At 38.6% G+C, this 27,047-nt stretch overlaps 1 protein-coding gene across 1 annotated transcript in view; it reads right to left on the reverse strand.

The window, feature by feature from the left end:
• LOC308246865 (cadherin-related family member 4-like) overlaps nt 1-27,047 on the reverse strand; it is a gene marked incomplete at both ends in the record, with an annotated part of 101,966 nt that overhangs the window by 31,596 nt on the left and 43,323 nt on the right. Inside the window, 3 exons of the mRNA XM_080665208.1 lie at nt 17,948-18,093; nt 18,571-18,792; nt 19,554-19,659. Of these exons, the coding sequence (XP_080521334.1) occupies nt 17,948-18,093; nt 18,571-18,792; nt 19,554-19,659 (474 nt within the window). The remainder of the gene's footprint in view (nt 1-17,947; nt 18,094-18,570; nt 18,793-19,553; nt 19,660-27,047) is intronic.

Below are 27,047 nucleotides of genomic sequence, written 5' to 3' on the forward strand. Positions count from 1 at the left end.
AAAAAAGAGGAAAACTATAGAGAGGAAACTAAAAGGCAGAGCAATAAGAAGGATCATCAGATTTGCACATGGACAAAACAGTAAGAAGCTTGGCATAAATGTCTGCAGAGGGAGATGGGAGAATAGGCCTTGAGATTGTCTGAGGGAAGGAGTTAAAACTGACAAGTCTATATAGAATCAGAATTCATGAAAACTGGTAATTTCACTGGAAGTAAGACACATGCATTCTGCCCACAGCAAGAAAAACTTTCTCTCCCCATGACTTTAGAAAGGAAAAAAAAAATAATTTTTAAGTTACATGTACTAAATAAACACTATGTTCTGGTTTTTGTTCTAGTATGGCATTTGAATTCATCTTATTTTTATACTAACAGTATCCTAAAGAAAAGGTTTATATAAAGTTTGATCCAGAATACATGAGAGTCATCGAATGCAGAGCAGAAATAAAGGTAAATCAGTTCTAGGGGAATATTTTACAAGCCAATGGACTTCATTAGAAACAAAAATCCCTACAAAAAGATAAGAGCACAATAAAAATTTATAAAACATAAATAGAAGTAATCTTCCAGGAAGTGATAATCCTATCTAATAAAAGGGTAATATGCAAATTGACCATCACTCCAACACACAAGATGGACAGCCCCATGCGGTCAAAGATGGCCACCCCCATGTGGACAAAAGATGGCCAGCAGGGGAGGGCAGTTCTGGGCGATCAGGCCAGCAGGGGAGGGTAGTTGGGAGGGACCAGACCTGCAAGGGAGGGAAGTTGGGGGCAATCAGGCCTGCAGAGGAGGGCAGTTGGGGGTGACCAGGCCTGGAGGGGAGGACAGTTGGGGGGGACCAGGCCTGCAGGGGAGGGCAGTTGAGGGGGACCAGACCTGCAGGGGAGGACAGTTGGGGGGACCAGGCCTGCAAGTGAGGGCAGTTGGGGGCAATCAGGCCTGCAGGGGAGGGCAGTTAGGGGTGACTGGACTGGCAAAGGAGGGCAGTTGGGGGTGACCAGGCTTGCAGGGGAGGACAGTTAGGGGGGAACAGGTCTGCAGGGGAGGGCAGTTGAGGGGGACCAGGCCTGCAGGGGAGAGCAGTTAGGGGCAATCGGGCTGCCAGGGGAGCAGTTAGGCATCGATCAGACTGGAAGTGGAGTGGTTAGGGCAGGGGTGGGCAAACTTTTTGACTCAAGGGCCACAATGGGTTCTTAAACTGGACCGGAGGGCCAGAACAAAAGCATGGATGGAGTGTTTGTGTGAACTAATATAAATTCAAAGTAAAGGAGCGGAGGGGAGAGCAAGAGAACCCTCTGCTCTTTCGGCTCCGCGGGCCGGATAGAACAGCCGAACGGGCTGGATCTGGCCCACGGGCCGTAGTTTGCCCACGGCTGGGTTAGGGGGTGATTAGGCTGGCAGGCAGAAGCAGTTAGGGGCAATCAGGCAGGCAGGCAGGGGAGCGGTTGGGAGCCAGCAGTCCTGGATTGTGAGAGGGCAGTCGGGCATCCCTTCAGGGGTCCCAGATTGGAGACAGTGCAGGCTGGGGTGAGGGACACCCCACCCCATGCATGAATTTTGTGCACCAGGCCTCTAGTCTCCTATCTTATAAAAGAGTAATATGCAAATTGACAATCACTCCAAAAAAAAAGATGGCTGCCCCCATGTGGACACAAGATGGCTGCCACAAGATGGCCAGCAGGGGAGGGCAGTTGGGAGGGACCAGGCCTACAAAGGAGGGCTGTTGTGGGAGATCAGACCAGCAGGGGAGGGCAGTTGGGAGGGGCCAGGTCTGCAAGGGAGGGCAGTTGTGGGCAATCAAGCCTGCAGGGGAGGGCAGTTAGGGGTGACCAGGCCAGCAGAAGAGGGAAGTTGGGGGCGACTGGGCCTGCAGGGAAGGGCAGTTGGGGGGGGACCAGTCCTGCAGGGGAGAGCTGTTAGCGGTGACCAGGCCTGCAGGGGAGGGCAGTTAGGGGTGACCAGGGCTGCAGGGGAGGGCAGTTAAGGGCAAACAGGCTGGCAGGGGAGCAGTTAGGCATCAATGAGGCTGGCAGGGGAGTGGTTAGGGGGTGATCAGGCAGAAGCGGTTAGGGGCAATCAGGAAGGCAGGCAGGCGAGCAGTTGGGAGCCAGCAGACTTGGATTGTGAGAGGGATATCCTGGTAGGATCGGGCCTAAACGGGCAGTCGGACATCCTCGAGGGGTCCCAGATTGGAGAGGGTGCAGGCTGGGCTGAGGGACACCGCCCCCCCCCATGCACGAATTTCTGCACCGGGCCTCTAGTTATCTATGAGACAATAAAAGTTAGTATGCTTAGATTTACTAAAGTAAACATCTTAAATATTATAAACCATGAGGAAAGTGTAAGGCCTATTTCATTTTCTGTTTCATTTGGAAATAATAGTAAAGACCATATAAAAATATCATTTAATGTAAAGGATTATGTTTATGTCAACTGTAGTTTATAATCTCACCATGGAACTATACTCTGCCTTACTAATTACAAACAAATAAAATTTAAAAAAGTAAATTTCAGAATACAGATAACTATTTCTTCTATATATTGGGTAACTCCTTACAACTAAAGTAAATTTGCCACCATCTTACAGCTTTTTTTGAAAGGAAACACAAAAACTAACCCAAAATACTATACAATACAGGAAACCAATGAAAGTAATTATATACTCTTCTCTTTCTCAAAAGTGGTTTCTTTTTTGCAAATAACAAAACAAATAGCACTCTGTATAAGGTTTGCTAAGAGAACAAGAAATGAAACTTGAGTTATTAGTCAAATCTTCCCTCTTAATGCAATCTTTTTTTTTTTTTTAAATTAGGACAAAAGACTGGGCTAGACTGTACCCTTTAACTGGCATAGTGGAATTCAAAAGTTATTCTTTTATTATGTTTTTCTTTTAGTTTATGGGATCAATTTTCCATATGGTATTTGTAGTTCATACAAGAAAGTTGTATTTTGGCTTTCTCTCTTGGAAAAAAACATGTTATTGAGTTCTTGGAATAGGATTGAACATCCTCTGTCTCAGAGGATGCTGGGAAGGCCATTTTTATGTTATCTCTGGGGTTTCCACACGCACAGCCTCAAGCCAGAGACTGGACTTTAATTACTTTAACTTAGGCGAGCTTTCCAGTTGTGGGTGGGCATAGATATAATTTTCCCTTTGTCTTTTTTTCACACAGTTTCTTTGAGCCAAAATAACACAAAAAAGTAATAATAATGGTTCCCACTCATTTTTTCATCATGCCTTTAAGATTTGCTTTATTGTAGAAAGAAAAATAGAGTAGTTTGGATTAAACAACAATATTGAAAAATAGAAGAAAACTCATATTTAGGCTCAAACAAATAACAAAAATAAAAACCCAAACCCCTCAGGCTTTATTTCTGCATTTGCTTCTTTTAGCCAAAGAAGAAAAAGTGACAACTCAGGAAGAAAAGCTCATGTCAGGGTATGTGCATCCAACATTGTTGTCGTCCTAACTAATGTTTAAAATCTCATGAGAAATCTTGGTTTCCATAGTGAGTGCAATATCATGTCTGACAGGCTGCACTTATACAAGATAGTATGAATGTTGACAGACTATAAAGAAAGTAAAATAGCACTGAAGTCAACATAAGAGGATCTGCTAAATCATGATCTGGAATTTCCTTTGTTATAGTCTGACAAGTGTCCCATTATCAAATAGTGTAAATATAGTAGTACTACTGGAGATTATCCAGTATTAACTTGTCCAAATCTTTTCCTTGCCCCTTAAATTTCCAATATCCATCTCCTCTTTTTTAGATATGATTGCATCTACATTGATGAAGTAATCAAAGGTATTCAAGATTAAGTCACTTAATTTTTAGTCTCTACACTAAAAATGTCTGTTCCTTTGCCTATTTTGTATAAAATATGTTACATATCTATCATAATTTACCTCTTATGAAATATAATTTCATAAGTAAACTTCACAATAGCCCTAGAAGTTAGATGAGAAAGAAAACTTTGTGACTATTTGATGAATAAGGAACAGAGGTGCAGTCTGGTAAATGATCAGAAAGGCCTCCAGTCACAGGATTCTTTCTGCCTGTAGCATACACAATCCGGAGTCAGAATTTTGAGTTAAAATCCTGTCTCCATCGCAGGCTCCTGGGCAAGAAATCTTTCAGTTTTTTTACTTATTGAATAAGAATTTAAAAATCCTGTATTTTAGACTTTTCTGAGAATTAAAAGATACATTAAAGGCGAAGCATTTAAAATAACACCTGTATTATTCTTAATAAATGTTAGGTATTGTTATTATTTCCTGAGAAATTGTTTTCTTTCATTCTTTTTAGCGCTAACACCCCTACTTGTATGCTCTTTCCCTTTCTATTCTATAACTATCTTCCCCCATTTAGTCACTCTACCCTTTCTCTACCTTGGATCTCTTTCTTTCTGTCTGCCAACACAGTCAATATATTTTTCTTATACTCAAGAAGGCAATCCTTGTTACTTTCTTAAGTATCATCTTTTTCTCTCTCCATTCCCCTATTTTTTTTTTAAAGAACCAAAAATCTTTTAGTTTGTAAACTGGAAATGATCTTCTAGTTTCTCACTCTTGTTTAACACATTAGGCACATAGAGCTCAGAGAAGGCAGCGTCTGAGCAAGGAAACAAGGCACCTACCTGAAGGAGACCAAAGCCCTGAAACCTGTCAGAACCCCAAAGGAAAAGGTGCTCCTTCTCACTGCCCCACTCTTCCTGCCCCCATTTCTACACTTCAACTAACTCATCGATGTCCTGCCTTTCGGATTTTTTGCTCCAACAACTCTTCTAAAAATGAAGACTTTGGCTCACTTTCTTTAGCATGTAAAACTCAGGATTTCCTTTTATTTCTCTACCTTCCAGTACAATACTCAATATTGAGTTTTATATTTTAATTTTTTTAAAAATGCATTCCTTTTTTAAAAAATCTTTCTTATTATTTAAGAGAGATGCTCTACCCAATTCATTTCCAGCCTTATTTTCTCACTGAACTTCTACCTTTGGTGACTGAATTCTCTCAATGGGCTTCAATCATAACATCACTGCAAATCATTTTCAAAATGACTTCCTCAATTTAACCTACATTTTCTGAACCCAAACAATGAGACAGGTCCTGTGCCACACACTTGGTATGGAATGAAAAGAAAGAAGATCTGGTCATTCCTAAGCCTCAGAGAACCAACAGACTGGCGAGCTGCTATTTAACAGCTGAACTCTACACTCCTGCCCAAACGGGTGGGGGGAGAGAAAAATACTAACAACACAAAACAACCCCCTCCAAAAAAACCCCTCTGATTTATAGAGATTGACAGTTGCATGGTGTAAATATTTTGCAAATACTCTGGACATAGCTGACTTCAAACTCCTGAGAAGATGGTTATTCAATGGACAGTTGGGGAGAGACACTAACAAATGAGCTGTTGCAATGTAGAGCTGTCTCCAGCATAGCCCTAAAGCTATGGACATCAAACGTAAAAACACAAATAGTAAGTACTTACAAACTACATAAGAGCTGTATCCAAATGTGACTTCTTTCACAGTATTTACAAAGAGCTAGGGTTAACTTTCCCATGATAGTTCATAAATCCTCACAACACTTACGCTATATTTGTATTTTTCTCATTCTTTTAGGAAAAAACAATGAACAGCTAAGTTTTAAAAAATACAATTGTTACTACAACTATTATTTGGAAGTAAGTCACCCCTTGATCTGTGAGGAACTTTTAGAAATAACTAATAAGCCATGTGTTTTAGAGATGTTTAGGTTTATAACAAAATTGAATACAAAGTACAGAGTTCCCTTATAATTCCTGCATCAGCACACACAAAACCCCCCCTCACTATCAACATCATGTGGTATGTTGTAACCACTGATGCATCTACACTGATACATCAATATTACCCTAAGTCCATAGTTTACATTACAGTTCATTCTTGGTGTTGCATATTCTGTGGGTTGGACAAAGGTGTGATTATAAGCTCCTACCATAGTAGTATCATACAGAATACTTTTCCAACCCTACAAATCCTCTGTACTCTGCCTATTCATTCCTCCCTTCTCCATAATCTTGGAAAACCACTGATAATTTTCCTGCACCTATAATGGGAATAATAGTTTATAGTAGTTCCCAAATTCCATTTCCAGAATGTCATACAGTTGGAATTACATAGCATGTAGCCTTTTCAGGGTTGCTTCTATCACTTAGTAATAGGCATTCAAGGTTCCTCCATGTCTTTTCATGGCTCCATAGCTCACTTGTTTTTAGCATTTTACATTTAGATCTGTGATCTATTTTGAGTTCATTTTTATCTATTTTGAGTAATGTCTCTGTCTAGATTCACTTCTTTGCATGTATATGTCCAGTTATTGCAGCACCATTTGTTGAAAGGAGTATCTTTGCTCCATTGTCAAAGATTAATTCACATATTTATGTAGATCTATTCCTGAGATCGCTATTCTGTTACACTGATCAATATAGCTCTTATTTCACCAATGCCATGCTCTCTTATTTACTGTGGCTTTATAATAAATCTTCATGCCAGGTACTGTCAGTCCTTGAAAGTGCTTAGCATGGAAGATTATTGTGCTGGCTAATCTAAGTCTTTTAACCCTCGATATAAACTTTAAAATCACTTTATTGATAACCATAAAATAACTTTCTGGGATTTTGATTGGGATTATACTGAATCTATAAATCAAGTAGAACTAACTCTTAACAATATTGAGTCTTCTCACCAAAGCATTTTTATTTATAAGTTTTAGTTCAAATAATTCCAAGAACAAAATCCCTAAAATTAATCTCCAGGATACTATAATAGATATATTTTAAAAATGTATTAGTAGTAAAAGTATATGTCAAAGATATTAGGTTGTTCACTAGTATTTGTATAATTTAAGCCACACTATTATACTTAAATTTCTTATTTTAACCTCAGTTATATATTACTTGTTCATTATTTATCAATGCACGATCTAAGGAACATAACTTTTCACAATATGCCATAGGGACTGATTTTTGGAACTACTATAAACCATTATTTCCATTGCCCTCAGAGATTCATGTGCATGTTAGCCTAGTAAATACCCTGAGAATCTGAGTAGAGGATATAAAAATTTGAATCTATTATTGATTCTTTATTCTCCTGTCTATCTACTTACCTATCATCTGTTTATTTACATTTTGGTTTAGTTCTAAATTAATTATGTTACTGAATTCTGGTCAAATTTTAAAAGTAACTTTTACCAAGTATGTTTATTATAATATCATATGGATTTACTATCACTAGGTAAATCCATATGATATTATATGTTAGAGAGAATTTCAGTCCTTGTGAATGGAACCATTCAATGAAAGTTAGTTGGAACTCAGAAGTCTTAGTAGCAACAAAAACAATGAGAAACACTAAAATGTACTTTATATTTATATCCCTGGTACTTGGAGTTTGAATCATCTCCCAAACTTCTGAAGTGACTACGATCATTAGCATGTGTTACTTGTGAGGAGACTGAGGCCCCCAGAATTAAGTACTTCTCATAAGGTGTATAGTCAGTGCAGGCAAAATGGTGATTTCTAATAGGTTAATCTACTGCTAGAATCCATGTTTATAACTACTATTTTAAACTTTCTTTCAAAAATAGAAATTGAATTGACTAAGATGGCATGTGTAATTATTATGGATTGAATTGTTCACCCCTCAAAAGATATGTAAAGCCACGCCAGTGTGGCTCAGTGGTTGAGCGTCGACCTATGAATCAGGAGGTCATGGTTTGATTCCTGGACAGGGCACATGCCTGGGTTGTGGGCTCGATGCCAGTGTGGGGCATACAAGAGGTAGCTGATCAATGATTCTTTCTCATCATTGATGTTTCTATCTCTCTGAAATAAATAAAAATATATTTTAAAAAGACATGTTCAAGTTCTATCCCTTGATATCTGTAAATATATATTTTTTTGAAATAGAGTCTTTCAGATGGAGTTAAGACCAAGTCTTATTGGAGTAAAGTGAGCCCTTAATCCAATATGATATCCTATCTAATAAAAGAGTAATATGCAAATTGACCATCACTCCAACACACAAGATGAATGCTCCCATATCGTCAAAGATGGCTGCTCCCATGTAGACACAAGATGGCCACCACAAGATGGCCTGCAAGGGAGGGCAGTTGGGAGGGACCAGGTCTGCAAGGGAGGGCAATTGTGGGTGATCAGACCAGCAGGGGAGGGCAGCTGGGAGGGACCAGGCCTGCAAGGGAGGGCAGTTGGGAGTGATCAAGCCTGCAGGAGAGGACACTTGGGAGGGACCAGGCCTGCAAGGGAGTGCAGTTAGGGGCAATCAAGCCTGCAGAGGAGGGCAGTTAGGGGTGATCAGGCCGGCAGAGGAGGGAAGTTGGGGGCGACCAGGCCTGCAGGGAAGGGTAGTTGGGGGGGACCCAGGCCTGCAGGGGAGGGCAGTTAGGGGCAAACAGGCTGGCAGGGGAGCAGTTAGGCATCAGTCAGGCTGGCAGGGGAGTGGTTAGGGGGTGATCAGGCTGGCAGGCAGAAGTGGTTAGGGGCAATCAGGAAGGCAGGCAGGCGAGCAGTTGGGAGCCAGCAGTCCTGGATTGTGAGAGGGGGATGTCCAACTGCCCATTTAGGCCCGATCCAGGTAGGATCGGGCCTAAATGGGCAGTCGGACATCCCTTGAGGGGTCCCAGATTGGAGAGGGTGCAGGCTGGGCTGAGGGGCACACACCCCTGTGCACGAATATCGTGCACCAGGCCTCTAATTTTATATATATATATATATATATATATATATATATATATATATATATATATGCCTAAGTGACTGTTCGACGTCTGACCTGTAGCTATGATGCGCACTGACCACCAAGGGGCAGATGCTTAACACAGGAGGGGAAACTACAGGCATGGAAACATTGGACAGACTGATGAATATCAGAGGGAAGGGGAGAGGGGAGAGGGGGGAGGGCAGGAAGAGATTAACCAGAGATCTTATATGCATATTAGAGGCCCAGTGCTCGGCCTGCATCCTCTCACAATCCAGGACCCCTTGGGGGATGTTGGAGAGCTGGTTTCAGCCCTATCCCCGCAGCCAGGCAAAGGGACCCCACTGGTGCATGAATCCATGCACCGGACTTCCAGTATTATAAGAAGAGGAGAATAGATACAGAGAAGAGATAAGTAGAAATAATACCATATGATGACAAAAGCAGGGATTATAATAATGCATCTGCAAGCTAAGGAATGCCAAGATTTGCTGGAGCCAGCAGAAGCTAAGAGAAAGGTATATAACAGATTATACCCCAGACATTCAGAGAGAATCTTGAGTTTCTAGCTTCTTGACTGAGAAAATAAATTTTTGTTGCTTTAAGCCACCCAGTCTATGGTACTTTGTTATGACAGTCTTTGAAAGCTAACAGAGAATATATATATGTATATGTGCTGCCGAAGCAAGCACTAACAGAGAATATTAAATTCAGTACTTAAAGCTGACAGGACATACAAAATTTTCATAGTTGAAGACAAGCTTACATTGATACAGAACATGTCACATCCCTGAGACTGCAATATAATTTAACATAATTATAACTATTTTCAAGTTTTAATTGAAATATTATAACATATTAATTCTTATTCAGAAAATATATGTATATTTTTCATGTTTTTATTTTAAAATATATATGCTTGTTAGGAATTTTGCTCAAATTCAAACTAAATAAAATATTTTGCATTTCTGGTTCACAATATATTGAAGGGAATAATTCCTGAGATTTACTTCTTTTTTACTTGCCAATGTAATTACTCAGAGATCTTTAATTGTTAAGACAAAAAACGTCCTTTTATATAGTTCATTTTTATGTCTTTTATGGTTTTTGCTTAAAATGATCATCAAATTCATTCTCTCTCTCTAGCTCTCACACTTCTGTTTTCCCAGAAATACAATGGTTTCTTGTAATCATATATAATAATCTTGTATAACATTGAGTCATTACCCTCAGGACTATTGTAGTCCAGTACAAATGAAAGATGAGACCAGATTAGAGAAATGTTAATCTTAAGAAGTGGATCACACAAATCACTTAATATTGGAATGAAAATGTCAATGTAGATAATAATTTATATAATTAAACATATTTAATCTCAATTTTTGTGATTTTCAAAACACATTATCATGTTTTATTCTTGTTAAAAATGGAAATATTGTTTGCTAAAATAAGTAATTATGAAATTTTATCAAATAATCTCTAAGCTTTTAAAAAATTGTATCATTTGTACTGGGATAATTATCAAGCAGTTAGAAATGCATATAATTTTAAAGAAAACTAGCTGGGAAAATTTATATTGATGATTTTTCCAATAAAAAGTTTTTCATATAAATGTTTACATATTCATAACTTAAATAAAACCATGAGAGCATGCAAGTAGTACATCTTGATGTTATAAAAAGATTGTTGCTTATTCTCAAAGCCATAGGGATATAAAGATGGAAAGAAATTTGAGAGAATTCCAACTATTTGGGAGAGTCCAACTGTTATCCAGAAAAAAATTCTGCATCAGGCACAATTGGCTAGACGGTTTGCAGTAACAATTAAAATGTAAAATGTGATTGATTTAACATGGAACAAGGTTAATTTTTGCCTATATCATAATCAGACATGTTCGGTGGGTCTTCTTGAGAGCTCTTTTTCAAGAAGTGACTTTCATCTTATAGTGTCTTCACCTTTGAAAAATGGGCTTTGAAAATCACATTGCAAAGGGAAAGAGGACAGTTGTTGCGGGGATTTTATGGTCAGACTTAGAAAAGCCCTTCAGCCCACTTCCCAGTACATGGGCCCAGTCTCACTGAAAAGTAGGCAGATAATATAGTCTCCCTGGGTACCCAGAAAATAAATCAGGATCTGGTCAGCACGAAGCAATGTATCTGCCCTTACCTCAACTTCAAAGCTACACATTTGGGGAACCATTTGTAATCACAATGCTTTTCAACTTTAATAAGGCCAAGTCTCTGGTATAAAAGGAGAGGAGAGAAACAGGTTTTTCTTAAGTTTTTCCAACTCCAAAATGCTCATATTCAATTTCAATTAGTACTTAGGCCCTAATGTATTTTTTCCTACTCAGAGTTGTTATTGAATTTATAGTCACATATATATTCAGTAAAATAATTAAGGAAGTCCTATGTGTAATAAATTTAAAAGGATAGATGATAAAGAATCCTGATAAAGAATTTAATGACTTGATTAGATTTAAAAAAAATGTTTTTTATAATGGAAGCCAGAAAAATGTAAGTGACAAAACAAAGGTATAAAAAACATTGGAACACTACAAAAAGAAAAATTAATTTTCAATTCAGTGTTCACTAAAACTGTGCTGGATGAGATATTAAATTTTAAGTATCAACTTGACTAGATCATGGGATGCCCAGATATCTCCTTAGACATTATTTCTGAGTGTATCTGAGAGGGCATTTTCTGGGTGAGATTAGTATTTGATTATGTAAACTGAATTAAGCATATTTTCCTCTCTGAAATGGGTGAACATCATCTAATGTGCTTAATGTGACTTTCATTTTATAGTGTCTTCACCTTTGAAAACTGGCCTAAGTCCTGAGTAGAACAAAAAAGTGGAAGAAGGAAAATTTTGATCTTTTGCCTGACTCATGAGCTAGAACATTGGTCTCTTGCCCTCAGACTGGGATTTACACCATTGGTGCTCATGGTTCTCAGGCCTTCAGAATCAGGCAGTAACTATATCTCCAGCTTACCAGTGACAGATCATGGGACTTTGCAGCCTCTATAACTTCATAAGCCAATCTACAATAATAAAAGTGTAATTTGCTAATTAGACCAGACGTCCTTCTGGACGTCCTTCCGTCCTTCCAGACATCCTTCCGACCTTCTGGACGAAGCTGGGGCTGTGAGGGAAGCCCAGGTCCAGGGTGCCTGAGGGAAGCCGGTGCCAGCAGCCAGGGGAAGGAAGTCCTACTCTTGCATGAATTTTACATTTACATGGGTGGGGTCCCTTGGAGTGGCCTGCAGGGATCAGGCTCCAGCTCGTGCCCCCAGGCTCACAGCCCCAGCTCATGCCCACAGCCTTGCAGTCCTGCTGCTCTGCCTGGCACTCCACTGTGGCCTGGCGCTGCCCCCTCACCTGCTCCACCATCCTGCATGTGGGTGATCGATTGGGGTCGGGCCCCCTGCCTGGCTCCCTCAGTGCCTGGGAGCTGGGTGGCAGCCTCCCCCTCCCCCACCACTGCTGGGTCTGCAGGGCGATCACAGAGCAAACAGGCCCCTGCACACACCGCCTTGGCCTGGCACCGCCCTCTCACCTGCTCCACCATCCCACCATGGTGTCAGGGCCCAGCAGAGCAAGCAGTGCCTCCACTGCTGCCCACTGCCAGCACCGTGTCACCAACGCCCACCATGTTCCACGCTACCCCCTGGTGGTCAGTGCACATCATAGTGAGCGGTCAAACTCCAGATCAAACAATTTGTATATTAGGCTTTTATATATATAGATATCTTTATATAGAAACATAGAAAGATAAGTAGATAAAGAGATATATAGATAAATATTTCTCTGGAGACCTGTAACTAATACAGATTTTTTTCTTTTGCTTCCTTCAGCTTACATTATTTAAATTTTTTTTTCCTCAAAGTGTGATCTCACACATTTTATAAATAAAAATCTGGTGTAGGTTAGTTCTTTATGCTATATTTTAAAATTCTTTATGCCATATTTAGTACATTAAAATTGATTTACAGTTTCAAATTTATAATAATATAAATAATTCAAGAAGCATTGTTTTTTAAAAATATAAAAGTTTAGTGACTTGTACTTTATTCCATAATCTGCTAAAAATAACATTTGAAGTTCTTATCAGTCATATTTAAATGGTTTCTGGCCTTTGCTTTGATGATTAAATGTTAAAAATCTAATTTTAGTCAAGTACTTGTATGTACTGGTAAACTCAGTAGAACAAATTTCCATCATTTTTTTCCAGTTGTGGAAATAGTTGTAGTTTATTTATTTACCAAATAAATGGTGCTTACTATGAGTCAATCAGTGCATTAGAAATACTTTCAAAAATCTCATCTCTACCTTCTAGGGTAGGCACTGTTATTATTATCTATATATATAAAAGCCTAAGTTACTGGCCAGCCAGCAGACTGTCTGGTAGCTATGACACTCACTGTCCACCAGGGGACAGATGCTCCTGTCAACACAGGAGTGGAAACCACAGACATGGAAACATGGAACAGACTTATGAATGTCAGAGGTAAGGGGAGAGGGGGGAGGGTGGGAAGAGATTAACCAAAGATCTTATATTCGTACTAGAGGCCCAGTGCATGGATTCGTGCACCAGGGTGTCCCTTGGCCTGGCCTGTGGGGATTGGGCCGAAACCGACTCTCTGACATCCCATGAGGGGTCCCGGATTGCGAGAGGGCGCAGGCCAGGCCAAGGGCCTCTAGTCATTTTATAATGAAGAAACAATAAAAGAGAGGTTCAATAACTTGATCCAGGTCATAAACATGGTAAGCAGTGAAGCGGAGATTCAAGTCCAGGCCATCTGGCTAAAGAAGCTGTGCTCTTAAACACCATACAGTGTTTTAAAAGATATCTGGCAATGCCATTATCTCTAAATACATGTGGATATAGTTACCAGCTCTTATGGTTAATAGGCATCCAGGTTAAATACATGTATAGATCCAATATCTATTTCGTTGTCACAGAAATCTCTCCAACTCTTGGCATTTCAGATGTTTTTTTCTGTACTTTTTAATACCTCCCCACTAGAAAGCCAATTTAGTAAAATTTGCCCACCATGTTCTTTATTTATAAAATCAGATACACTTACGGTGGCCATTCCTATGTTCTTACACGTTCCTTTTTATTTCTTAAGTGTGGTAGACATTTTTTCCCTTTTAAAAAAGTCATTATTGTTGAAAGTATTGCATATGTCCCCTTGTTTCTCCCATTGACCCATTCTAGCCCTACCCCAACCCCTACACCAGACCTTCACCCTATTGTCTGTGTCCATGGATTATGCATATATAGAACAGGAATGAGTTCTAAGAGTTTGAGTACTCTTATAATCACATTCAAGGAAAGGAAAACATTGCTTTATAAGCAATTGGCTCTATTAATATTTTAATGCTAAAAAATGGCTAGTATATTTCATGTTATAGAAATAAAGTAAGCATCTGGCTGTGGGAGAGCCCCTGTCCTCTAGTTTGAAAATAAAGGGACTGTGTTTGCTAATAATTTCTTCAAAAGAATCACTGAAAAGACAGTGATGATTTAGGAACTATCCTCTGAGGAAATGTATCATGTTCTTTGCAGGAGACAAAACAGCTTTCAATTTTGTATGCAAATTCTTGTCAGCAAGTACAGGATGGTGTAATAGATGATGTATGATCAAACTCAGAAATTTGTTTTATTATATTTTTTACATTAGTAAAGAAATTCCTGTGTTTTTGTTTTGTTTTGTTTTGTTTTGTTTTGTTTTTTGGGGGTAGTGACATTATTGGTGAATATTGACTTACTTTCCTTGAGTATTAGAGCTGCAAAAAGTTTTGTCTCTGATAAAAACATTTATTTTATTTATTTGCCTTGTTACAGGACAGGCCTCTTTCTAAGCTCACACAAGGCACATTACTAACAGTTAACTGAAACCACTCAGGTCATATCCAGTTAAAAGGGCAAGTTTTTCTATCCTTTTAAAAACTCATTTCAGATATGATCCAAATCATAAATTACCATTTGATAAGAAAATCTGTTGAAACTTCTTTGATGCAGCTAGTCTCAACACCGTTTGTCAATTTTTAATGAATATGTTTCTCTAGCTACTTAAGCACCACATGAGGCTCCTTGTCACATAACAATGCAGCTTGATTGGATTCTTGTAATAAAAACTTCTCAGCCAACACATTACTAAATGAATTCCAGCTTCTTTCACTACAGTAAAACAGCGCCTTTCTAAACATCAGGACCACATCTAATGTTGACTACTGTGCACTTCGTTAAAATGTTCAGAATGCCTAGATGATTTGAGACCAAATGCCATGCAGGCATTGTAGTCACTAAATCACAACCATTTCCATTAGACAAATGATCTATTAACAATGTAGTTTTTTTTCCACATATATTCCTTCTACAAAATGCCAATACTAGAGTTATTATGCAGATTTAGTAAACATTACACACTATGTTAATAATTAACACCTAAATGACAACAACCAGCAGCTTACTGATAGAAAACAAAACCATAGCATTATCACATCATCCTTTGTACATGAGTCAGAAACAGACTCCACAACACAGGTAAGTAAACTATTCCTGGCTGTGGAATCACTTCACAAAGCTATGCGAGGCTGTGCATCACACGCAGGGCCCAAACCACCTCACTCCAGTCCTTTCAGCTTACAGCCAGTGAACTGGACATGAAATAACTGTGCGTTGGTGAATTTTGTACTCTGCATGTTGTGGCCTTCTTCAAAGTGAAAGCATATCCCCCCAGCTCTTGCTTGAAATACTCATTATCCAACAAACAAGTTTGTTTTCATGATGCAATTTATTATCATAACCTGAGTTATCTTAGAAACCCAAGAAGAAAATTATTCCGGAAAGAAGAACTATAGATCAACTCGTCAATGGACAATGACAAATTTGAATTTAGCAATAGCTAATGATGCCTATAAATTTATCTCCCTATAATATTTTGAAAAACATTTTGAAATTAGTTTATCTTAAAGGATATAGCAGATCGGTATATGTGCTTTTGAGTTCATTAGTTATTATAGGTTTATTAGTTATTCTGACTTCATTTATGTGAGAATTTATCATAAACCTTCAATTTTATATCTTAGATCCTAGACTTCCTAGTATGTTTCACTGATCTAGCTGCACATCTATTATATACTGGGAATATGTATTTTAATATTACAGTTTATAACATTTTGTTTGTTCGTTAGAACAAAGTGGTTTTTGTCTTAGCTTGGACTTCCACAACAAAATACTATAGGCTCGGTTGCTTAAACAATATAAATTATTTTTTCAAAGTTCTAGAGGCTAGAAAGTCTAAGATCAGAAAGTTCAGAATGTTTTTATTTCTGGTGACAGCTCTAATCCTGGTTTGCAGATCTCTGCCTTCTTGCTGAATTCCCTTTAAAAGGGTCTATCTTCAAATACCACCACACTGGGAATCAGGTCTTTAGCATAGGGATCTTTGTAGGACACAAACATTCAATCCATAACAGTATTCATCCTTTATTTTGTAAAATATATCAACTTTTATTGTTTGTTCATCCTTCCAGATAAAATTTAGATTCATTCATCTACTTCCAACTTAAGTAGTATTGTTCTATTGTGTTTATTTTTTATATGAGCTTCAATCTTTATTGGAACAAAGTGTAGTATAAAAATAGTTTTATCATACTTTGAAATTTAGGTCTTATTTTATTTTTCTGAATAAAATATTTTTCATGCCTTTCACCTAAATTTTGGTTGGAAGTATCTATAGGGGAAAGGTATTTGAATTCAGCAATAATATTTTAGTCAACAGGTAAGCCACCTGTTTTATGGTGGGAAATGTATAGTCTTTTACCTAGTCCCAAGAAATCAAATATTCATTCCTGAATAAATCCTCCTAGCCCCAAAGGATATAGAAATGTGATTGCTTTTAAGACTGAAGAACAAATATATTTTATTTTATATCTATCTGAATGTAGGGTGGAAGTGGAAACGATCAGTTATAGAAATTCAAACACAAAAGATATCTACTAAAACTTATAACTTAGGGTGCACTTGGGGTGTATTATTGAAAGCTTGCTTAAAGACAGCAGGTTCATTAGCTTATGACATCCTCTGAGTCATTATTGAAACCACTCAAGTCACTTCATTAAATTTCTCTCCACAAAGATTTTTGGCCTGGTTCATTGTGTTTTCCAGACATAATGAGTCTATATTGGGGATTGTAACACTGAGTCATGGGCCCTGTTAAGTATTTTAGTTCACCAAAAACACATATGAAAGTGTTCATCATGTAGGAGTATGTGCAGACTCTAAACACTGCTTTCGGTTTTACATTGTTTTTATTAGAAGTCATTGCCTGCTTCATTAGATCCACTGTTGAAATTCTTACTGCTCTCAAGTAGCAAGAAGGAGCACAGAGTTATAAGATAAAGAAAAGTTAACACTATACTTATAAAGGGGAATATTTTTATATCTCTTTCAATAAAAGTAATGTACAGAATTATATTGATGTAAGTCTTAAGCACACCAAGTCAAATATATTTTTACTTTGAATATTTAAAAAAGTATTTATGTTGCCCAGCTGGTGTGATTCAGTGGTTGAGCATTGACCTATGAACCAGGAGGTCACGGTTCGATCCTGGTCAGGGCATAGCCCTGGGTTGTGGGCTCTATCTATAAATAAAAATATGTGTATATTTTAAAAAAATATTTATGTTACCAGTTCTTGCCTCTGTACTTCATGTTTGTGAATGTCTGTGGCTGATCTCTCAGAGTCTTGATTAATTAAAATATTAAAATATTTCTTAAGTGAAAACCAGAAAGGCAGAGAATAACCAACGAGCAGAGAAACAGCTTTGGTTTCAGTGTAATTTCCTAAACTCTGGAATATATGGTTGTTTGGTTGTGGAAGTACATGTAACAACAAAGTGAGCCTTACAGCAACCTCTTAAATACAGCTTCAGTTTTCAGGCACTCTTGACCTAAGTTCAGATTTGGGAGACGATCAAAATCAGAACTCACCCGGATATGTTACAGTTACAATCTTTTTGAATCCAATATGTTACTCTCTGAATTAGGTCCATGCTGAGGGCACTTAACTTTAATCATTCACAATTATGCCTGTGTTTATTTCCCAAGAATATGCCTCTTAAGGGACGAGAGCATTATAGGCAGTGACTCCTTCTTACCAGAACATTGACGGTCACCTGAGCAGTTCCACTTCTCTGTCTGAGGGGGTCAGGAACAGCGTCGTTGTCCAAATCTGTAATTCTCACAACTATCTTGTACTGTGATTCACTTTCCCTGTCTAGTGAACCCAATAGCTTTATCATTCCTGAAACAAAAAGGAAAAGAAAACTGTTATCCCAGGATTGCGAAATATCTCCAATTTTGCTAAATTATAAACTATGTAAATGAAATAATCACTAAAATAACAAATGGAAATGAACTAATGAAAATCAACTTTGGTTATATATTTATACTCCCAGCATGTCATTCATCAGCAAACGATGGCAGATCTTAATTTGTGCACCACCCTAGTCACCTGTTATACAGTCTTACGTATATGGCAGAAATACGTGTACATGGGCTTTCTGAAGCTCCATTTGGCAAAGCACAAAGCTGCAGTGCTTTTTCTGCAGAAACTAAGAAGTGATGGATACAGCTGACAAACCAATATGAGCATTACAGTTTAAGAGAAAGTTGTTTTCGAAGCGGTTCCAGTAATCATAGTTTCTCAATAAAATAAATTCCAAATAAGTATGCAAGCTCATTATTTTATTATCAATTGATATCATCAATTTTACAGTACCTGTGTCTGGTTCAATGTAAAATTTGGGAGGTGATCCCAGATTGCCTCCAACAATGGTATATTTTACATTATTAAATGGCCAGTCTGCATCTGTAAATGTAATTTTTCCAACTAGGGTATCAACTGGACTATTTTCAAATATATTGAAGGTAAATGTTGATATAGTTCCAACTGGATTCAATTCATTTATGCGAATCACCCTTATGATGATTGTAATAATTGCTAGGGAGGAAAAAGTACATAAAATTTAGCTGAGGTAATTATGTATCTTCTATAATTCTTCCTTTTTCTTTTCCTTTTCAATTAACATCAACATTATACATTAAATTCTAAGTGTATAAATTATACACATATACCAATATGTTAAGTTCTGTTATTAAATGATTACCTTTTCAATTATTGAGCATTTGAAAACAAGTTTTGGATTAAAACACTCTATTAACTGAGTTTGAATACCCATCAAATCAACTGCCTTTTATAATGTGTTTATATGTAAATACTATTGTTCTTAATTACAAGTCATAGTTTCCAACAGCATACATTGTTTGCTAATTGAAATATGATTAAAATACCTCCACATGACAATATAATAAATAAATATAAAGGAACTGCAATTTATTATGATAATAGGAATATTTATATTTTTTCTAATGTAAAACAAATTCAATCCTCAGAATTTTTTTAAACAATAAATATTTCAGAAAAGTTAAACTTTGACATTGCCTTAAAAGAGCTGCAATGTGCTGTAATAAGATTTGGACATCATTCTCTCACTCATGTCTTAGTTTTTATTTGGGCTTTCTTTTTTAAAATAGTAGTATATATGCACTAAATAAGTCAATATCAGAGAAATAATTTAAAACTTTGTTATAACATCATCAGAATATTTACAAGTATAATAAACTTTCCAATAACTAATTTTTAAAAGTACTTGTTATATATAACTTAAAATATCTTGATATTGTAAATTAATAACTTCTTACTTGATAATACAGGACTTCCTTTATCAGACACTCTCACAAACAATGTATATTTGAAGTGCATTCCTGCAAAAATAGCATTATCATAATCTAGATGTGTAGGCCCAATCTGCAAATAAAATATTACATTGATGATTATTGTTTTTAATTAAACATGTATGTGAATTTAAAACTGAGATATTTAAGCTGTGGTAAAAAAAAATATAGTGAAAGTGATATTCCATCTAACAGTGCTCTTCAATAGGGTTATATTCAATAGTAATGTGAGCCCCAAATGTAAGCCTCATATGTAATTTTAACTTCTCTAGCAGTGACATTGCACATCAACATCCTAAAAGAAAAAAAAAATCACAAAATAATACATTATATCAATAATGCCAAAAAGCATTTGACAAAATCCAACATTCATTTATGATAAAAATTCTCAGTGAACTTCCTCAACTTCATAAAGAACATTTAGAAAAATATATATTTATCCAAAACTATGATAATATTTCTATATATCCTGTGACTTCGTAATTATCACCTCATATTGTAGAAGTATACTGCTGGCAAAAGTAGGATTACATAGTTGATCTGCATTTGTCCACACTGATTCATTTGCCATAGATTGCCTTTTCCTACTCCATACATTTTCTTTATAAATACATGCTCTGCTGTGTATTTAAGATTTTAAAAACTAGTTGTCACGAATTTATTTGCATTTTTAAAAAACGAGTTAGTATTAGCAGGAACAGTCTCTCAGAAGCAAGCTTTAACTTGCAGGCTTAGAAACCATTCAAATACAGAATTTGAGATCCACTCTGTGAGAGAGGTCAAAGTATCCCATATTTTTGCTCTTTCACTTTCCTCTCCTGGGAGGGATTGCTGGGCAGGCATGATGCATTCAGGATCTTTCATAATGTTAAAGAAAAAGGGCCATGTTAAGAATCTCCCCCTTCACAGCTCATGCATAATCACACAGTCCTCGGGGTGGCCATAGCTGAAGTAGGTCTGAGGCCATCCAAGAGGGGTGGAAGGAATGCAATTGCGTGCTGTGTCTCCAGTTCCTCTGAGGTCCTTTGTGTGCTTTATCCACACTCACATTAATTATTTTCCTTAACAAACAGCCAACACCTATTAGGGAGGGAAGTTATGTGTAGCAACTAAGCCATGAGTTGGTTCAGAAAAGCATAGGTGAATAGCATTGTTTTCTTAAGATTCTACAATGTTTCAAGAATTATAAAAATTGGGGTCTGCAAATGAGTTGTCAAATGGGAATAAATAGTTTCTGCATGAATGAAGTAGAATATTAGTAGAGTATTAGAAAGTACTTTTCAGCTCTATAATTCTGTAATCTATATTCTAAGTATATATAAATAGAGGTGGCATGAAGAACACAGATGGCACTGAATTAGGTATCAGAGGAGAAGCTAATAGGCAGTGTTACTCTTAATTTACTATATGCCTCCTCTCAACCTATTTACATTAAAATAATATGAAAAAAATAGAAATGAACATTGAAAAGAATACAAGAAAATACCCAGAGGCATACACAAACATACACAAAAATTCTATATATGTCAGAGAAGGTAGTGTAGGCCACTGTAGAAATAAAACTGTAAGAGTTGGTATTACAAATGATGAAAAAAATTAATTGAATTTCTACTTCACTCCAAATTACAAAACTAGTTCCCTGGTGTTTAGAAACCTTAAATATGAAAGAAAGGTCACTTGCTAAAATATTTTCAAAAATACTAATATCTATACCAGTGGTCAGCAAACTCATTAGTCAACAGAGCCAAATATCAATGGTATAATGATTCAAATTTTTTTTGAGAGCCAAATTTTTTAAACTTAAACTTCTTCTAATGCCACTTCTTCAAAATAGACTCGCCCAGGCTGTGGTATTTTGTGGAAGAGTCACACTCAAGGGGCCAAAGAGCCGCATGTGGCTCGTGAGCCGTGGTTTGCTGACCACTGATCTATACTAATAAAAGGATAATATGCTAATTAGACCGGGCATCTCCCAGATGACCTTCTGGACAAAGCCATGGTGGTGGGGCTGAGGCAGAGGTGGTTAGGGGTGATCAGGCTGGCAGGGGAGAGCACTTAGGGGGGGATCAGGCCGGCAGGGGAGAGCAGTTAAGGGGATCAGGCCAGCAGGCAGGTGAGCGGTTAGGAGCCAGCAGTCCTGGATTGCGAGAGGGATATCCCACTACCAGCAGTCGGACATCCACCGAGGGGTCCTGGATTGGAGAGGGTGCAGGCCAGGCTGAGGGATATCCCCTCCCCCATGCACGAAGTTTGTGCACCAGGCCTCTAGTATAAGATATTTTTCAGAATATTCTATATAATAAAAGGGTAATATGCAAATAGACCGAACAGCAGAACAACCGAACAATCAAAGTGTAATATGCTAATGATATGCTAAGGCTGCTCAACTGCTCGCTATGACATGCACTGACTACCAAGGGATAGACAGTCAACTGGTCGACCAGTTGCCATGACGTGCACTGACCATCAGGGAGCAGATTCTCTGACTGGGAGGTTAGCTTGCTGCGGGGATCCGGCTGATTGGGACTGAGCAAGATGGGCCGGACATGCCCTGGAGCCCTCCCACGATCCCTACCCAGCCCAATCGTGGACCAGTGGGGTTCCTCAGCCTTGCCTGCACCCTCATGCAATCTGGGACCACTCGAGGGATGTTGGAGAGCCGATTTCAGCCCGATCCCACAGGCCACTCCCCTTGGGAGGGCATGAGCCTTTCCTGATCGGGACTGATTGGGCACAAGCCTGCAGCAGGCACAGTGGGACTGGGATAAGCGGGAGTTTCAGGTAGGAGCTGCAGGCAGTGTTGGACTGAGGGTTTCAGCCCAATCCCTGCAGGCCACCCAGAGGGATCCCACCTGTGCATGAATTCATACACCAGGCCTCTAGTCCTATCTAATAAAAGAGTAATATGCAAATTAACCATCACTCCACTACATCCACAAGCCACGCCCACAAGCCATGCCCACAAGCCAATCAGGAGCGAATATGCAAATAAACCCAACCAAGATGGCTACGGCCACAGAGAGCAGGAGGGAGGCTTGGGTTTCCCCGGCAATGGAGGAAGCCCAGCTTTCCGCCTGCCCTTGCCGGCCTAGGCCTCCACTCAAGGCTACAAAGTTTTAATGATAGAAGATACATAAATCCAAACAGAAATGGTGGCAGCCACGGAGCTGGAAAGAGCAGGAGGCTAGGGTTGCCCGTGGCAATGGAGGAAGCCAAGCTTTCTGCACACCCTAGCCGGCCCAGGCCTTGCTTAAGGCTACAAAGTTTCAATTATAGAAGATACATAAATCCCAATAGAAATGGCTGCCACCACTGAACAAGCAGAAGTCTTGGCTCCGCTCCAGGCTACAAAGTTTCAATTATAGAAGATAAATAAACCCCAGATACCAGGGCTTCTTCCACTTGGGTCGCCAGGGGGCGTGGCCGGCCTGCAAACCACCACAAACCCCTCGCCCAGGCTGCATCACACCCCAAGGGGACCCCCACCCTGATCCGGGACACCCTTCAGGCAAACCAGCTGGCCCCCACCAGTGCACCAGGCCTCTGTCCTATCTAATAAAAGAGTAATATGTAGATTGATCATCACTCCAACACACAAGATGGCTGCCCCCATGTGGTCAAAGATCCTACCCCCATGTGGACACAAGATGGCCACCACAAGATGGCCAGCAGGGGAGGGCAGTTGGGAGGGACAAAGCCTGCAAGGGAGGGCAGTTGTGAGCGATCAGGCCAGCAGGGGAGGGAAGTTGGGGGCGACCAGGCCTGCAGGGAAAGGCATTTGGGAGGGACGCAGGCCTGCAGGGGAGGGCAGTTAGGGGTGACCAGGCCTGCAGGGGAGGGCAGTTAGGGGTGACCAGGCCTGCAGGGGAGGGCAGTTTGGGGAAAATAGGCTGGCAGGGGAGCAGTTAGGCATCAATCAGGCTGGCAGGGGAGTGGTTAGGGGGTGATCAGGCTGGCAGGCAGAAGCAGTTAGGGGCAATCAGGAAGGCAGGCAGGCAAGCAGTTGGGAGCCAGCAGTCCTGGATTGTGAGAGGGATGTCCGACTGCCCGTTTAGGCCCGATCCTGATGGGATCCCAGATTGGAGAGGGTGCAGGCTGGGCTGAGGGACACACAACCCCGTGCACGAATTTCATGCACCGGGCCTCTAGTATAAATATATCATACAAATCAATAAGGAAAATATGTAAGGCAAGAATTTGTTAATATATGTCTATGCTTTTTACACAAAGGAAACACAATTATTTCATGGTGTGTGTGTTTTTTCACACAATTGATTAATGTATGAAAAGATGTGCAGCCTCATTACTAACCAGGCAAAATCATGTTAAATGTGTAAGAGCACCAGATATCATGATAATGATACTGATCAAGAGCAAAGCTTACACATTGTTGGTGAGAGTGGAAAGTGAGGCAACAATTTAGTACTACAGTCACTGCACCACAGGTAGGAGTCATGAAGAACAAAACAACACGAGATTAAATCAGACATAAGAGAAAATGAAGCACTCAAGAGATGCCCTAACCAGGAGAAGAATGAGGCCACTGTCAGAGCAACACAGCATACCGTTTTACTACAAATGTTTGTCTTCTAAGTAGAAAAATATACTCTGAAAAATAAAGTGTAGTATAGTAAATACATAAACTAGTATTATTTTCTTTTATTATCATCAAGTATTATGTACTGTAAGCTGTACTTTTATAGGACTGATACTGCAGTAGGTTGTTTACACTGCATTGTGTTATGATATTAAGATGTCTATGCTGTCACCAGGTGCTGGGGATTTTTCAGCTCTGTTAAAATACTATGGGTTCACTGTCATATGTGTGGTCTGTCATAAACTGAAATGCTGTTAGGAGGACATTATTGAATCCTATGTAGATGACCAGTTACCTACACCATGAAAGGCAGTTCGGTTCTTAAGTATAAACCCTAGAGAAGGTATTGCATGTAGGCAGCAAGAGAAATGCTGAAGAATGTTCATTGTATCCTAAAGCAAAATTCAGAAGGAAATTCAAATCTCTATCTATGTGAGTGAGAATGGTTATAGTCACACAAGGGAATTTTAAGACATATGATGAAACTGTATAGCTACTAGGTAGGTAGATAGATAGGTAGATAGATAGATAGATAGATAGATAGATAGATAGATAGATAGATAGATAGATAGATATACTCACCATACATAGATAACGCTTAGAGATATAACATAAATGAAAAAAATTAAGTCACAGGAGACTGAATAGGATATGATACCACTTTTTTAAAGCTTGGGTGCTAAGGAAACCAACAATGTTATTCAGAAATATATACATAGATGATAAACCTATAAAATTCCCCAAACAATGACAAATACAAATTCAGGATACTGGTTGTTTTTGAAAGACAAGCAGTAGGGATGAAAAAGTATAGTAACATAGCTGTTAGGAATGTTCTAGTTCTGAAGAGAGGTGATATGCTCAGGGGTTTATTTTATTGCTATGTGTCATAACTTGCAAATATATTATCTTGTAAATATCAAATATTACATCATAAAATAGTAATTAAAATTAATTGACTAGCCCTAGCTGGTTTGGCTCAGTCGATAGAGCATTTGCCTGCAAACCAAACTCAGACATTGTTGGAAAGCCATATAAATATATGTTTTATGTTCTTTTAATAAAGGCTTTATTCACTAAGCACTAAAATTGTGTCACTAGCTTCTCTTGCATGGCTGCTGTAGCAAAATAAGAATGTTGCCATTTTAATAACCCTTTCAGCATTTTTTGTTGTTGTTAATCCTCACTCAAGGACATCTTTTTCATCTATTATTTAGAGAGAAGGGAAGGGAGAGAGAGAGAAAAGAGAGAGAATGACATGAGAGAGACACACATCAATTGGTTGCCTCCCACGTGGACCCCAACAAGGACAATGGATTGAACCTGCAACCGAGGTACATGCCCTTGACCAGAATCAAACCCATGACTTTTCAGTCCATGGGCCAACTCTCTATCCCAGTGGTCGGCAAACTCATTAGCCAACAGAGCCAAATATCAACAGTACAACGATTGAAATTTATTTTGAGAGCCAAATTTTTTAAACTTAAACTTCTTCTAAAGCCACTTCAAAATAGACTCGCCCAGGCCATGATATTTTGTGGAAGAGCCAAAGAGCCGCATGTGGCTCGTGAGCCGCGGTTTGCCCACCACTGCTCTATCCCAAACTGGCTAGGGTATCCTACTGGCTAGGGTATCCTTTCAGCTTTTAAGAAAAATACAATTATTCTCATTCCTATATCTCTATCTCTATCTCTATCTCTATCTCTATCTCTATCTCTATCTCTATCTCTATCTCTATCTCTATCTCTATATCTATCTATCTATATATATGTGCCCAGCTGGCATTGCTTAGTGGTTGAGCATAGACCTATGAACCAGGAGGTCATGGTTCAGTTCCCGGACAGAGCACATGCCCAGTTCTGCAGGGGGGCTGTGCAGAAGGCAGTCAATCGATAATTCTCTCTCATCATTGATGTTTCTTTCTCTCCCTCTCCTTCCTTTCTGAAATCAATGAAAATGTATTAAAAAATAAAGAAAAGGTGGTTGTATCAAATACCAGTAATTTTGAAGGATGTCAGAATTCCATAATTTACAGAAATAGTTAGGAAAAGTCATCATGACCCAATTCAATTCTGCCCAATTGTGTGGCAGAATTAACAGTTTTTGTCAAAATTAGAACAAGTCCAACAATTTGTTCTTGTTGCTGTTTGTTCATATATTTTGTGTCCTTGTTTTATTTGTTTTATTCTTATTGAAAGTTGCTTGGATAAGGAGGAATCAAAGAAAAGTTATACAGTGTCACAATTCTTATTTTCTTCATTTAAAATATTTTTGATATTTTATTATTTCTATCAGGATATAAATTAATATACAGTTTATGAGGAAATGTGGCATTCTGGTCAGATTAATAATAAATTTCAGTGGCAAAGAATTGTGAAAATGTGGTATGCATTTGGGGGTAATTTGTTACTAAATCCTGTCAAGTCATAAAATTATTTCACAATCTAATTTTCTTGATTTATTACTCATTAATTTAGTCATTGATTAATATAATTCTAACAAGTACTGAATGGGTGTGAATCATGAGTTTAAGAACAGATTTTTTTTTATTTTCCTGTCTAATTGGGAAGACAGAGATGTTGTAAGTATTATGGGAAAGAGATACAAAACTCTGTGAGAACCCAAAGAGAAGCACCTGACCCAGATAAGAGGGGGAAGAAATATCAGGAATGACTTGGTATAAGAAGTGAAGTCTAAAATGAAGGCTGTGCAAAGTGTGGATAATGGGGGCAAAATGAGCTGGGGTGCATTTTCTATCAGCAAGTACAGTGTGAACAGTAGGGCTAAAAGCCAGACCTAAAAGACAGCACAGTGTTTTAAGGTTGTGAAAGTGGTCTGTGCCCCTGGATCACAGAGTGTGAGGC

This window comes from Plecotus auritus (assembly GCF_963455305.1).
Source record: "Plecotus auritus genome assembly, chromosome: 4".
NCBI classification, from domain to species: Eukaryota; Metazoa; Chordata; class Mammalia; order Chiroptera; family Vespertilionidae; genus Plecotus; species Plecotus auritus.